Consider the following 14,754-nt stretch of genomic DNA (forward strand, 5'->3'; position numbering starts at 1 on the left):
CATTATACATAGGTGATAATGAAAACTGGCTTAGAATTTTGGTTTCCCTGTTCTTTAATTAATTTATGTGAAGAATTTGATTTTTTTTGCTTGTTTTCAGCACTTGCTAGAGGTAAATTCTTTAAAGCACCTGACAAGACTGACACTACAGGATCGCATTACCAAGTCTCTTCTTCATTTGCACAAGAAGAAAAAGCCTCCCAGCATCAGTGCCCAGTTTCAGGTTATTTCTTTTGTTATCTTTTTATAAAAAAAGTTTTTAAAATCAGGAATCTGTTCATTCAGATCAGCATTGAAAGGTCAAAATGATCTGCAAGGTACCTGAATGGAATATGATTCATATGACTTAAAAGCCATTTTATGGTGGTCATTTTGGAGAAAAGTTACAGTGGTGGAAAAAGTCAGCTGCCTTTCTTTTTCATTGTTGTATCTGTGGATAGTGGATATCCCAAAGAGTAATTCATTGCTTTCAATGTGAGGACACAGGCAGCAGGAAATTGCTATTATAAACAAAATCTTCCTTTTACCCTATGGCCCAGATATAGTCACTGTTAACATAAGGTGTATGTTTTTTTTCCTATATGTATTTTCAAACTTCATGCTTCTGCTATCGATATTTAACTAAATGAGATTGTAGGTTTTTCTGGTTTTATTTTAACTTTGTGTACATAGATCCATTTCTTTTTGTTGTGACTGGGCATTTGTGAATAAATATCACAATAAATTAAATAACAGTTATATATAATTGTCAACTGACTTTTATTCTTTGAACATATATCTGTGTCTTAAGTTTTTTACAGTACCTTCACATTGGTTTTATAATCAAAGGAAAATAAGTCTAAAATGGGCTATTTTTTTCAAAGATGGTTTGTTTATAGCAGCAGGAATCAGATCGGTGGTTTTCTGGGACTGTAAGCAGGAAGAGTTATTAATTGCATATGGGCAGGAGGGAACTTTCTAGGGTAATGGAAGATTTCTATATCTCATCTAATGTGATGTTTGCACAATTATGTAAACTTACTGAAAATCATTGATCTGTACACTTATAATGGGTACATTTTTATAGTACTTAATTTGTATTTCAATAAAGTTAAAAACAAAACATCACTCTTAAGAGAATGAAAGTGCAAGGTACAGGGTGTGAAAATATACTAGCAATATATCTGAAAAGCACCTTATATATGTAGAATAAACGAAGAACCACAAATCAATTTTTAAAAAGACTGACACCCTAATACAAATGGTACAAAGCCTTGTGCAGTCAAAACTGTCTGAAATCAAAAGATGTAATCCAGAAGGCCAGTGAGCCTATTAAATACTGGCCCAACATTATTATTCATCAGAGAAATGCAAATTAACTACACACTTGCCAGCATGGCTGAAATAAAAAAGACTGATTATACAAAGTGTTAGTGGGGATGTGGAGCAACCAGAAGAACTTTTATACACTTCTATTGAAATATAAACTGATGCAGGTATTTGGAAATAGCTAAAAGATATGTTGAAGAATGTCCACAGCAACTTTATTTATAACAGCCCAAACTGAAACAAACAAATACCTACCTTAAATGGATTATTTAATTGTGGTATAGTCATATAATGAATCATTACTATATAGCACTGAAAATGTACATAATATATGCAACAAATACAAGCTAGTACCTAGTATATCTTTTTTTTAATATGAACTCATATAGCAGACAAAACTAAGTTGCCATCTTAGAGATTAGGGTAATGGTTACCCTTGGTTCAGGTGTGGAGGTAGGTAATTTATGTACAGTGACCTTGCTAAATTCAATGGGATGGGATAGAAGAGCTTCTGAATTTCTGGTAATATTTTGTTTAATGATTTGGGCTTTGGTTGTAAGAATGTGTTCCCTTTGTGAAAATTCATCAGACTGTATACTTATGATTTAAGCATTTTATGTATCTTGTACTACAATAGCATATACAAGAAAAAAGAACACTTAAAAGTAAAAAAGTTGTATGTTGCTTATATATGATGGTAATAATAGGAGTCTATATGGTTGTAAGGCTTTTAAGTTTTACTTGAAGTCATAAAATATTAACCCTAAGTAGACTATGACAAGTTAGGTTTGCATATTGTAATCCTTAGAGTAGCCACTGAAAAATACTACAAAGGAATATAACAGAGAAGCCAATAGATGGAATACTAAAAAACAAAATATGTTATCTGAGCATAAGATGGAATGAAACTAGAAATCAATAAAGGAAAGATAACAACCCCCAGGTATTTGGAAAATAAAAAGCAGACATCTAAATAATACATGAGTCAAAGAAGGAGGAAGATTTTAAAAATATTTTAAATGAAATGAAAATATCAAAGTTTGTGCAGTGCAGCTAAAGCAGTGCTCCAGGGTTCGTTGATAACATTAAATGCTTTTAATGAAATGAGAAAGGTCTCAAGTCAATAATGTAAACTACTACTTTAGGAACCTAGCCAAAGAAAAATATATTAAACCCAAAGCAAGCAGATGGAATGAAATGATAAAGATAAAAGAAGTCAATGAAATTGAAAACCGAAAAATAATAGAAAAAAATCAACGAAACCAAAAAGCTGGTTCTTTGAAAACATAAAAAAATTATAAACTTCTAGATAGACTAGTCAGGAAAAAAAAAGAGGTAAACTACAAATTATCATATTAAGAATGAAAGAGAGGATATCACTGACATGAACACTGAAAGTGGGAGAATATTAGCTAGTGGATACCCTACTGGATGATTTTCCAAGTTGTTCTAGGAATGCATGAGTTTGAATAAATTGCTTCATGAAATCTAGAATTAGGAGGTTATTCTGTAATATATATGCAGTATTTACTATTGCCAAGTTATCAGCTTTAAGATTAAACTACCATCCTTAAATTACTAAATTACCCTTAATCAGTATGGAAATAAATTTGCTTTTCAGAAAGAAAGCTATTCCTGTGTATACCAATCGTTTCTGCATAGTTTGCCAACATTATTTTTTGTACCTATAAATTATTTCCTGCCAGTTTGGAATGGGAGAAAATGCTAATTACATTGCTTTGTATTGCAGGCCTCATTAAGCAAACTGATGGAGACACTTGGTCAAGCAGAACCATATTTTGTGAAATGCATTCGCTCTAATGCTGAAAAGGTAAAAATGTCCTGTAAATGAGAGCTTCTAGCTCAGCTTACTTCAAATCAGGCTTTACATTTTTTTTTTTTTTTTAAGGAGAGCAAGTGGTAGGGAAGAGCTATCTATAATCTTTTTAAGGAAAACCAGGTTCTGTATTTTCTGTGGATATCCTTTTATTTTCTGTATTTACTTGCCTATTCCGTGTTTACATGCACTTGATTCAGTGTTTCCTAGAATCTGAGAAGCAAATATGTTTTGAAATTCCATCATAAAAAAGAGTTTTATGCAAATTTTGTTACCCTGAGATTAATCTTTCTTGTTTGTATATAACCTGTCATTCTTAAAGAATTTGTTTAGAGCTTTTTGTCTCTGTAAAATAAGGAACGTACTGTGGACATTCTTGATTCCTTCTGCTTTCGATAATAGGTCTCCTAATTACAGCTTTGCAGAATATACCTAATAAATACAAACAAACATTTGTCATATTCCTTTATGTTCATCATAGGAAAATATAGTTCCTAGGCTGAACAGCTAAAAATGTGTAGTTCTATAGTACTATAAATGTATAGTATGAATTGTGTCCAACTTTCTTAATTTTTAGGAAGCAGTCTTCAACTGCTGTTTACAAGCTTTGTGAACTTAACCATTTCTGTGACTTTTAAAAGTTTTCATCTTTGTAAGAATATACTATAATTATAGGACCAGACTCATAGTGTTTTGGAACTAGTATACCTGAGTCACTACCTGCAAAGTACTTAAAATGTTACTGGCCCATACTAATTGTTCAGTAAATGTTAGCTGTTCTTTTATAGTAACAAAAAAGGACACTTTTTATTTACAGTTAAATAGAACCTTTGAGTCCTTATTATTAATGAAGACCTTGTTATACAGAGAGTTCAATTAATGAAGTATTTCAGGGCACAGAATAAGTACTAAATAAACATTGACTATTATTAACATAAGTTGCATATTTGATTTTTTTTTCTTTGATAGCTGGTATGCCACATTTCCCTGCAGGAAAATGTTTGGGATTGCCTTTGCGGATCATTAAAAATAGTATTTAGAGAATAGGGAGAAATATCAGAATATCCAAATATATCTTTTGAATATCGGAAAACATGCCTACTGAGATACCTACAAGTGACAGGGTGTTGTGACTGGTGATGAGTGACTGCCTCCCATTAGCTTCTTCCTTATCAATGCTTGTGCATTGAGGAGGTCAGTTCTCAGGGACTGTAGGAATTTTTTGTTTTTCATTGTATCCTACTGGTATTACTAGCAAAAAGTGTTTAGAGAAAAAACTGCTCTTAACCTTGTACTAGTCATTAAATGAAGAATCTGTCAGCTCTCCATTAACCAAGGCAACTGGTAGAGTGGAGTGGGTGGTTTCTGATTGAAATTATAGAGAGAAATGTTAATTAAAAACAAAAATACAGACACTCTTGACTACATATATGTAGATTAATCTTGTTACAGATTTTTATAGGGACTAGACTATGTCTGCTCCTCCTGTGGGTAACTACATTCCTTTTTAGCTTTGAAGGTCCTCTCCCTCTACAACTAGAGAGAAGCTGGAAGCTTGGTTTCTCCTTTTTCCCTAGGGTCAGGCATTTAGGACTTTTCTGAAGCTACCAGCTGAGGAGGTAGATTTTCCTGTCACCTCTGTTGTGTCTTAACCTGACAATCTCCAATTTTTAGATACTCAAAAGTTGACTATACTTATGAGGAAAACATTAATTTGGAGATCTCTTCTTCCGGGTTAATCTGTTTTTTTTTCTATTTGCTTTGATTTAGCTGCCATTAAGGTTCAACGATGCTTTGGTACTTCGACAGCTTCGGTACACTGGGATGCTAGAGACAGTTCGAATTCGCCAATCTGGATACAGCTGCAAATATTCTTTCCAGGTTATGCTTTTATAGTGATATTTAAATTTATATACACATAATTAAGTGATTCCTGTGTCTTGTTTTTCATTTGGGGCTCACTTGTTTATTTCTCTTATTTCTTCCTTTCCACTCCATCTTTTGTATACAGAATTGAAGAGGGATAGAAAGTACTCACTTCCATTGAATGGCAGCAATCTTATTTATGTGTTGTAATCGAATCCAGTTCCTGGCTATTCTCATTTTATCTGAATGTTTACTAATACTAAGTTTACTTGTAACATAGTAGTTCCTCCTGCTGATTACTCCAGTAATGGAAATAGTTCAATCAGAGCTACCTGGTTCAAGAGAAGATTCTATTTAGGTTTATGTAAAGTTTTCTCAGCAAGATTTTCTTTTATAGTAAGCTGCCAGCAAGGTTCACAGTTATTCTCATCAGCTACTGCTGCTATGGGTATAGAAATTATGTTGAAGCTTTTCAGCAGCTGAACAGATTCTTTGCTGTTTCTGGGCGGGAACGCTTTGTTCTCAGTTATACCCTGTAATAGCTGACACCTTTGCATGTTTTTTTGCTAAAAATTTCAATTCTTATTAAATAACTTTTTCTTTGGTCTTTAACACAACTTTCTCAAAAGGGATAGTTTCTGCTTTTTTCTTCTTCCATTCCCTTTTGATAACAAAATATGTAGAACTCACTATCTTCTCTCCACCCCACCCCCATTTTACAAATTAACTGTTTTGTAGTTTTTTTAATTAAATACTTTCTTGGTTTCAGTCTGTTTAGAAGATGAGAAAAGGATCAATAAAAGGACAGCTAGCTAACTTAGACCCATGTTTACATTTTACACATAGTTTAGACATGTTTATAATTTTCTTGTGATTTTACAACATTTTTCTTTTCATTTTTCAGGATTTTGTGAGCCACTTCCATGTACTTCTTCCCCGAAATATTATTCCATCCAAATTTAACATTCAGGATTTCTTCAGGAAAATAAATCTTAATTCAGATAACTATCAAGTTGGAAAATCCATGGTAAATATAATATATACACTCCTTGTCAAATTTGAGTGAATTTTTATACTTAGATAATAATGGCGATCTTTACCCCAGAGAACATTTCTGAAAAAGATACTGTACCAGTTATCATAAGGAAATTGATTAGGCCAAGATTTTTACTTAATATAGTCAGTATTAACCAAAGAGCTTCTGGCCAGTGCTCTAGGTCTGCTTAAGGTTTTTATCTGCCTAAAAACAATGACTCCCTAGGTATTCTACTGTAATCTTCAACTCAACTTGCCCAAAGTGAGCTTATCCAAATTACCCTACTGTCCTAATTTTCATCTATTCTTTTCTTTCTCATCCTTCTTCTAGGTTCTTAGGCTAAAAACTGTAATGCTATTTGGCCTGACCCTTCACCTTAATCCTTTTACAAAGTTCTGTGTCTTCTCACAAATGATTCTCACGTCATGCCCCTTTTCTTCATTCCTACTGCTGGCATTTTAGTCTGTTCCTTTGCTCTCAGTTATAGTTCTCTTACAGTAATTCCTCATCCGATTTCAGTCTATTTGTCATTCCGTTTAAGTCACTCTACCCATAGTATCAAAACCATCATCTTAATATACTTTTCTTTTATGTTGACTTTCTGCTGAATAATAATCACCTGATAACCTCCCATTAAATTCAAACATCTTTCTCTTCTTCAAGAACCTCCATATTGTGACTTCATATCATTTAATATTTTCTTTATGAAGATTATTCGGTTGTCTCCTGTACATGCTGCCATGTATGTGCACATTTGTTATTATTTCCTGCTCCTTGTTTTGCTTAGGTAGAGCCCTCTGTCTTTTGCCTTACAGTTTACTGTTTTCCTATTTGTGTATCTAATATCTCTTCTTTTTTAAAATAGTGTTAAATTTTTGACAGAAGGGGGAGGTGATGGATATCAATTAGTTGGTGGTAATTACTTCATAATGTATACATACATCAAAATGTCACATTGTACACCTTAAAGATATATATAGGTTTTAATATCTACCTGCTTTTAAGGGTGAAGTGCAAATTCTGTTTTCAGAGGGACTATGTTTAAGTTATATTTGTTTCCTCCTAAACCCCTAAAGATTTATTAATGGCATGAAATAGTAAATAAATTGATTAATAGCTTTGGGTAGCAAGAAGCCTTTGATGCATACTGGGTTTCAAAAAGACTGTTATTATTGGTTTATTCATATTATGATCATACCCCCACCCTAACATCCTTGAACAATATGACCTTTTACCAGTGGTACAAGTGGTTCATGATGGCAGTGAATCTCTAAAACTGGGAATTTTGTATTCGTGTTCACTGTTTCATTTCCCCTTCTATGTTCTAATGTCTCTTTCTATATTCTAATGGCTATTTTTTTTTTTAATTTGAGAATGACTTCTTTGGATATATTGATAGAAATATTTATCAGTACTGCTTTTCATTTCTTCCACTGTATTCTTCTCTAAAGAAGCTTACCACAGAGGGGCGCCTGGGTGACTCAGTCGGTTAAGCGTCCGACTTCGGCTCAGGTCATGATCTCACGGTTCGTGAGTTCGAGCCCCGCGTCGGGCTCTGTGCTGACAGCTCAGAGCCTGGAGCCTGTTTCAGATTCTGTGTCTCCCACTGTCTCTCTGACCCTCCCCCATTCATGCTCTCTCTCTGTGTCAAAAGTAAATAAACGCTAAAAAAAAAAAAAAAAAAAAATTAAAAAAAAAAAGAAGCTTACCACAAAAAGATGATTCATGAAATAAATTTCTCATTTCTTCATAAGCTATATTCCTCATCTTTCTTCTTTTTGGTAGGTGTTCCTAAAGGAGCAGGAACGACAGCACCTACAAGATCTGCTTCACCAAGAGGTGCTGCGCAGAATCATATTGTTGCAGCGATGGTTCAGGGTCCTGCTGTGTAGGCAGCATTTCCTCCACCTGAGACAGGCATGCATCATTATCCAGGTGGGAAGTAAAGGATTTCTTGCATGAGATTTGCTAGTTTATTTGGCTTTTATTTTAGTAACTAGAATTTTACTGTGAAACATTTGAATAAGAATATAAACTTCTTCATTGATGACAATGTGTCCTATTCATTTTTGAAATGTTCATAGCATCTAAAAGATTACCTGGCATATACTAATAGACCATTGATAAACATCGATGGAGTTGAAGTTAAATTAAATTGAATTTATAGCTGTAATGTCTTGTACACTATGGTTAGGGTCAAAGGAATTATGTGCCTTAATTTTTGTTGCCTTAGTTATTTTTATTTGATTGTTTCCTGAGTGATATTTGAGAGTTATATATACATTGCTCTTGCTCTGTACTCCTCTTGGATGATAGGTATCTTATTTCATATTTTATCTGTTTTATTTTTTCCTTCACTGATTTATATGATGACCGTTCTGTTCTCCTCCATAGGCCCTTTTCTTTTAATACAAGAAAATTTTTAGAATATTTATCTTTGAAACATGTGCATGTTGACCTTAAACCCATTAATATTGGCAAAACTATAGCCCGAGAAGATAATGTAATTTGTTAAAGCATCAAAAACTTTTAAATTATTTTAAGTTCTATAATTAACTTCATTGAGGTTATATTCTCTAAGAATTGTTTTAGCCAAGCATATCTGGAAAAGAAAGCTTTTTTTTTCACTTTAATCAGGCGCAATTTAGCTATTTAGCCATTTAATCTCTAATTACAACACAATACATTTATTTTTTTTCTTTTTTCTGTGAAAATGTGGTATAAGATATGACAGCCATTTCTATTGTTTTGTCTTCCTCACAGCGATTCTGGAGGAATTATCTAAATCAGAAGCAAGCCAGAAATGTAGCTGTGCAGAAGGATGCTTTAGTTTTGGCTAGTGCAGCCACGCTTCTCCAGTCTTCCTGGCGTGCTCATGTGGAGAGGCAGCGGTATTTGGAGCTCCGGACTGCAGCCGTCATCATCCAGCAGAGATGGAAGGAATGCTATAGGCAGAGGCACATGGCTGCTGTCTGTATTCAGGCAAGGTGGAAAGGCTACAGGGAAAGTAAGAGGTATCAAGAACAAAGGAGCAAAATTATCCTTTTGCAATCAATATGTAGAGGATTCAGAGCAAGACAAAGGTAATCTGTATTGTTTTGATACTTACTCCTTTTCTCTTCAGCTATTTTGTTTATATCTTTGCTCTTAACACTTGCCTAACTTGTATTAGAATTGGTTATGTACAATTTCGTCTTCACTAGGCTGTGATGTTCCTAGCAGTTTTAACCCACATTGTATGGTCTCTAAAAGAAGCTAAACAGATACTTATTGAATTAAATTGGATTGAAAACCTGCATGGTCTACAGTTACAACTACTAAGAATTGATTTTACATTAGGTTGAGTCTTTAAAATTTGGCAATATTCAGTTGTTTTTATCTTCAGAAACTTTAATTTCATTATTAACGTTTACCTTAAAATAAAGTTATTTTTAAAATGAGAGCTTTACTTCTGAGTTAATTTATGTTTTGACTAGGATGACCTATTAGGATTAATGTACTTAATAAAGTATCTCACTCATAGAAATAGAATTATGAAATGTGCATCCAAGTTAGTTTAAGAAGAAAATTTTGAAACTTTCAAATTATTTCTTAAATTCTCAGTAAAGTGTATTCTCTCCAGTAGTAACTAAAAAATCTTTCTAACCCATTTTTTTTTCCTGTTGTTATATAGATTTAAAGTTTTAAAAGAACAAAGACTGAAAGAAACAAAACTAGAATTTGGATTGGCAGATCCTGAGCCATATGGAGCTCTGGAAATTCAGGGCTCAGACCCTTCAGAATGGGAGGATTGTTCCTTTGACAACAGAGTGAAAGCTATAGAGGAATGTAAATCTGTGATAGAGAGTAATCGAATTAGCCAGGAGAGTTCAATGGACTGCTTGAAAGAGTCCCCAAACAAGCAACAGGAGAGAGCCAGAAGCCAAAGTGGTGTGGACTTGCAGGAAGAAGTGATTGTAAGAGAGAGACCTAAGTCCTTAGAGGATCTCCACCAGAAAAAAGTAGGTCGGGCCAAAAGAGAAAGTCGGAGAATGAGAGAACTAGAGCAAGCTATATTCAGTTTAGAATTGCTAAAAGTTCGTTCTCTTGGTGGCATGTCTCCTTCAGAGGAACGTAGATGGTCTACAGAACTGATGCCTGAAGGTCTTCAGTCTCTACAGGGTACACCTGACAGTGAAAGCTCTCAAGGAAGTTTGGAACATCTGAGCTGTGAGGAAAGCCAGAAGAGTAAACTTGAGTCCATAATATTAGATGAAGGAGACTTGCAGAGTCTGTCACCTAAAATATCTAGCAGTCCAAAATTTGATTCACAGGACAATGCCCTCAGTTCCTCAAGTGAGACTAACTATACCATGATTGAAAAGGGAACACCCTCTGACTCAGTGCATTTGAAGAATGGGACTGTGAAGGAAAAATTGGTTTGCAGTTCTGAATCTATTACCTGTAAGCCACAGCTGAGAGACCCCTTTATTTCAAATAGTCTGCCTACATTTTTTTATATTCCTCAACAAGATCCACTGAAAACAAGTTCCCAACCAGACACAGGTATCCAGAGAAACAAGCTATTAGAAAGTGAAGAAGCACTTTCAGCTCTTACTTTGGATATCAACAGGGAAGCCAGAAAGTACCACTCCTCCGGAGAAAATCAAGTTGTCATGTCTTTGAATACAGATTCTTCTAATACTGTGCTGAAGAAGTTAGAAAAGCTAAACACTGAGAAGGAAGAAAGGCAAAAGCATTTGCAGCAGCAGAATGAAAAAGAGATGATGGAACAGATTCGTCAGCAAACAGATATTTTAGAGAAGGAGCGTAAAGCCTTCAAGACCATTGAAAAGCCACGAACTGGGGAGTTGTTCCTGGCACCATCTTTCCATCCATCAAAACAAAGAGTAGAGAGGCCATCCTCTCTCCTCATTCTGAATACCCCAAATAAGGAAGAACCCAATGTACTAGGGCCTCCATTAGTAACTGTAAAAGATGCAGTTCTTCCAAAAGACAGCGCTTCTGCTCACCTGTCCCAGAAGGACCGACCTGTCACCTTATTCTTTGAAAGGAAAGGAGGCCCATACCAATCTGCTACTACCAAGGAATTATCCAAGACAGACAGAATGTGTACCCAAATGAATGTAGCCTGTAAACTTTCTAATAATCGTGTTTCCAAAAGAGAGCATCATAGGCCAGCTCAGTCTTACATCCACAAATCTGATGGCCCTTCCAGAGATGGAACTACTAGGGTCATTTTCTTCACACCAAAGGACAATATGAGTATTTCCCTGTAAGTGAAATGATATTTATTTTCTGTGTAAATGGGAAACTTTTTGGAGAATTTTGCTAAGTTGCTTTAATCTACCTCAACTATTTGTATGGGTGCTGCCGAAATGAGCCATTTTCTCTGTGTAAAAAAATTCCCTTAATGTTGACTCTAGCAGGGTTCCTGAAATTGGATATAATTATACCATAGGAATCTTTGACTAAGCATAGATGGGGTTTTTTGGTTTCTCCTCATTAAGTGAGAAAGCATTTGTGAAGGTCAATACAGTGCCTATAAACATAGTAGGCTAGGCATTCGGCAAATGCTGGTTGTCTTAGATTTTTCATGTGAGGCAAGTCCAGGTTTTTATTGTCACACTTTAAAGTTAATGTACTTTGTCCCAGCTCTTGGCCTATTGGGTCTTCACTGAGTACTTTATACATTTTTGGTGTGTAGTAAAAAACACAAAAAGAATAAAATTTACCATCTTAACCATTCTTAATTACATACGACAGTAGTGTTAACTATATGCACATTGTTGTACAGTGGATCTCTAGAACTTTTTCATCTTGCAAAAGAAACTCTATTACCTATCAAACAGCAACCAGCCCTTTCCCCTTACTCCAAGCCCCTGGTAACCACCATTTTTCTTTTTTCTTTTCTTTTCTTTTCTTTTTTCTTTTCTTTTTCTTTTTCTTTTTCTTTTTCTTTTTCTTTTTCTTTTTCTTTTCTTTTCTTTTTTATTTTGAGAGAGTGTGCATGTGTACTTGAAAGCAGGGGAGAGGGGCAGGAGGAGAGAGAGAGAGAGAGAGATAATCTCAAGCAGTCTCCTTGTTCAGCACTGAGCCCAATGTGGCTCAATCCCACAACTCTTGGATCATGACTTGGGCTGAAACCAAGAGTTGGACACTCAACTGGCTAAGTCACCCAGGCGTCCCTCCTTGTGACCACCATTCTACTTTGCTTCTAAGAGTTTGACTACTTAAGTGGATGCCTCATATGAGTGGAAGTTCTTTATACTTCTAAGTTTTCTTAACTTGTGGTCATCATGAGAAAAGCACTTTTTAAGTGGAACATAAAAACAAAGATGATAAAATTTAAGAAATTTTATTAAGTCTTTGTTGTATAGTGGATTCTTTCAGTTCTCCTGGGACAATGTCAGTGTTTTGTTTTGTTTTTAAATATTTTTTGAGAGAGAGAGAGAGAGAGAGAGAGCAAGCGCACAAAGTGGGGGGGGGGCAGAGAGGGAGAGAGAGAATCTCAAGCAAGTTCCACACTCTGTGTAAACGTGGAGCCCAACATGGGGCTCGATATCACAACCATGAGATTGTGACCTGAGCCAAAATCAAGAGTCAGATGCTCAACCAACTGAGCCACCACGGTGCCACAAGAATGTCAGTGTTTAGGGGCGCCTGGGTGGCGCAGTCGGTTAAGCGTCCGACTTCAGCCAGGTCACGATCTCGCGGTCCGGGAGTTCGAGCCCCGCGTCGGGCTCTGGGCTGATGGCTCAGAGCCTGGAGCCTGTTTCCGATTCTGTGTCTCCCTCTCTCTGCCCCTCCCCCGTTCATGCTCTGTCTCTCTCTGTCCCAAAAATAAATAAACGTTGAAAAAAAAAAAATAAAAAAAAAAAGAATGTCAGTGTTTAAATGAAAGGAGGGTATATATCTTAGAGCTAAAAAAAATTAAATTTCACATTAACTATGAAAATAACCTTTTCTCTCTTATCATAGCTTGAGCTTTTAAATATTTTTGTCTTTAAAATTACATACAGATTTTATAGAAACTCTTCGTAAATACGAGCAAAAAATCATTGGTATTTTTTTTTCCATTAAGGGTTTCTGTATGGTATTATGAAACGCAGTTGGACTAAATGACAGCTTGAGGTCCTATACCTGCCCATTAACCTAGAGATTGCCCAAAAGTTCAAAGACTTTGTATAAGCATATATAAGCCCATCAGAGTGTTAAAAACATTATTTCCTGTCATTCTGATTAAGTTTAGTGATGGGAGGTGTGTGTGTTGTATGTTTGTGTAGTTGTTGGATCCATGAATCAGTTCTGTGAAAGGCTTACTTATGGATTTCAAAAACATTAATCATTCTTGTGAATCCTTGTAAATTACTTTTGTCATTTTCCAAGATAAACAATCTTAAGGGTACTTGATCTAGTTTGTTTTGCCTCATTAAGATCTATTTATCTTCAAAATGATTATGTGTTAGGTTGTTTCTGTGAAAGCTTAAATAAAATTCATACTTTAAGTCTTCTTTTATTGTATAAGTAATACTTTAAACCTTAGCATTTTATAGAATTGCAAATGCTGGTAATTCTAAACTATTTTGTCCAGTTGCCACACTATTATAGATGAGCTCACTAGGCCTATAGAGATGAAATGACTTGTTCAAAATCACATACTGAGAGAAATAGCTGGGAATGGAACTTGAGTTTCATGATTAGAAATCACCATTGGATTTCATGATTAGGAAGTAATTTTAGATTAGTGTTCTTTCTATAGAAAAGAAATGCACTTTCTATAGATAAAGTGCATTGTGGCCTTCATCTGGTTAATGAAAGAGAACAAAAAAGAAATGGAGAAATATAAAGAAAATGCTGTGAGTTTAAAAGTTGGCTAGGGTGTTCAGATGCTATCAAACATTGTTCCTTGTTTTGAGAATAAATCAAAGGCCAATAGGCTTAACTGTGGCAAGACAGATTTTGATGAAAGGGAATCTTTTAGGATAGCCTAGGATTGCTAGGTTTGATCGTGCGTTGGTCAAAAAGGGAGATACCTGAGACGCCTTTAGCTAGGAAAGGTTGCCATCTATTTTGGTTTGTTTAGGGATTTATGCATAGGGTAAAGGACAGTATAACTTTTATGGCCCCTTGGTCTTCACTTATAAAAATTAAATGGAAGATTTTGCATGAGAGCAGTTAGTCTGCCAACTTGTATTATAAGTTAGTATGTACTTTAAACCCACCACTATGTTAGAAGGTAAGGTATGATTCTCAGTGAGCTTATAGTTCTAAGGAGAGGATAATGGTATGTTGATAAAGTTTAAGATTCATGGTTCTGAGTTAAGGTAGGTAACAGAATTTAATGATAAAGTAGTCACATGTGGTTATTCAAGCAAAATTAAATTTTCATAAACTAACACTGTGCTATCTGTATGGCATACCTCTTTTAATAACAATTTCTTATCCTTCTAGTGTTGACTTTGTTCTGTATAATAGTTAAAAATTTTTTTAACGTTTATTTATTTTTGAGGGACAGAGTGTGAGTGAGAGAGGGGGAGAGAGAGCGAGGGAGACACAGAATCCAAAGTAGGCTCCAGGCTCTGAGCTGACAGCACAGAGCCTCATGCGGGGCTTGAACTTACGAACCATGAGGTCATGACCTGAGCCGAAGTTGGATGCTTAACTGACTGAGCCACCCAGGCACCCCACTGTTCTGTATAACAGT

At 35.2% G+C, this 14,754-nt stretch overlaps 1 protein-coding gene across 1 annotated transcript in view; it reads left to right on the forward strand.

Annotated features, from left to right (window-relative positions):
* The window catches only part of MYO9A (myosin IXA), a 253,196-nt gene that overhangs the window by 136,166 nt on the left and 102,276 nt on the right, over nt 1-14,754 (forward strand). The window contains exons 19-25 of the mRNA XM_047074849.1: nt 101-223; nt 3,059-3,139; nt 4,916-5,026; nt 5,916-6,038; nt 7,833-7,982; nt 8,811-9,130; nt 9,721-11,322. Coding sequence (XP_046930805.1) covers nt 101-223; nt 3,059-3,139; nt 4,916-5,026; nt 5,916-6,038; nt 7,833-7,982; nt 8,811-9,130; nt 9,721-11,322 — 2,510 coding nt within the window. The remainder of the gene's footprint in view (nt 1-100; nt 224-3,058; nt 3,140-4,915; nt 5,027-5,915; nt 6,039-7,832; nt 7,983-8,810; nt 9,131-9,720; nt 11,323-14,754) is intronic.

This window comes from Lynx rufus, unplaced genomic scaffold, assembly GCF_022079265.1.
Source record: "Lynx rufus isolate CCGP_SWC_20201006 ecotype Redwood Valley unplaced genomic scaffold, mLynRuf1.p SCAF_13, whole genome shotgun sequence".
Taxonomy (NCBI): Eukaryota; Metazoa; Chordata; class Mammalia; order Carnivora; family Felidae; genus Lynx; species Lynx rufus.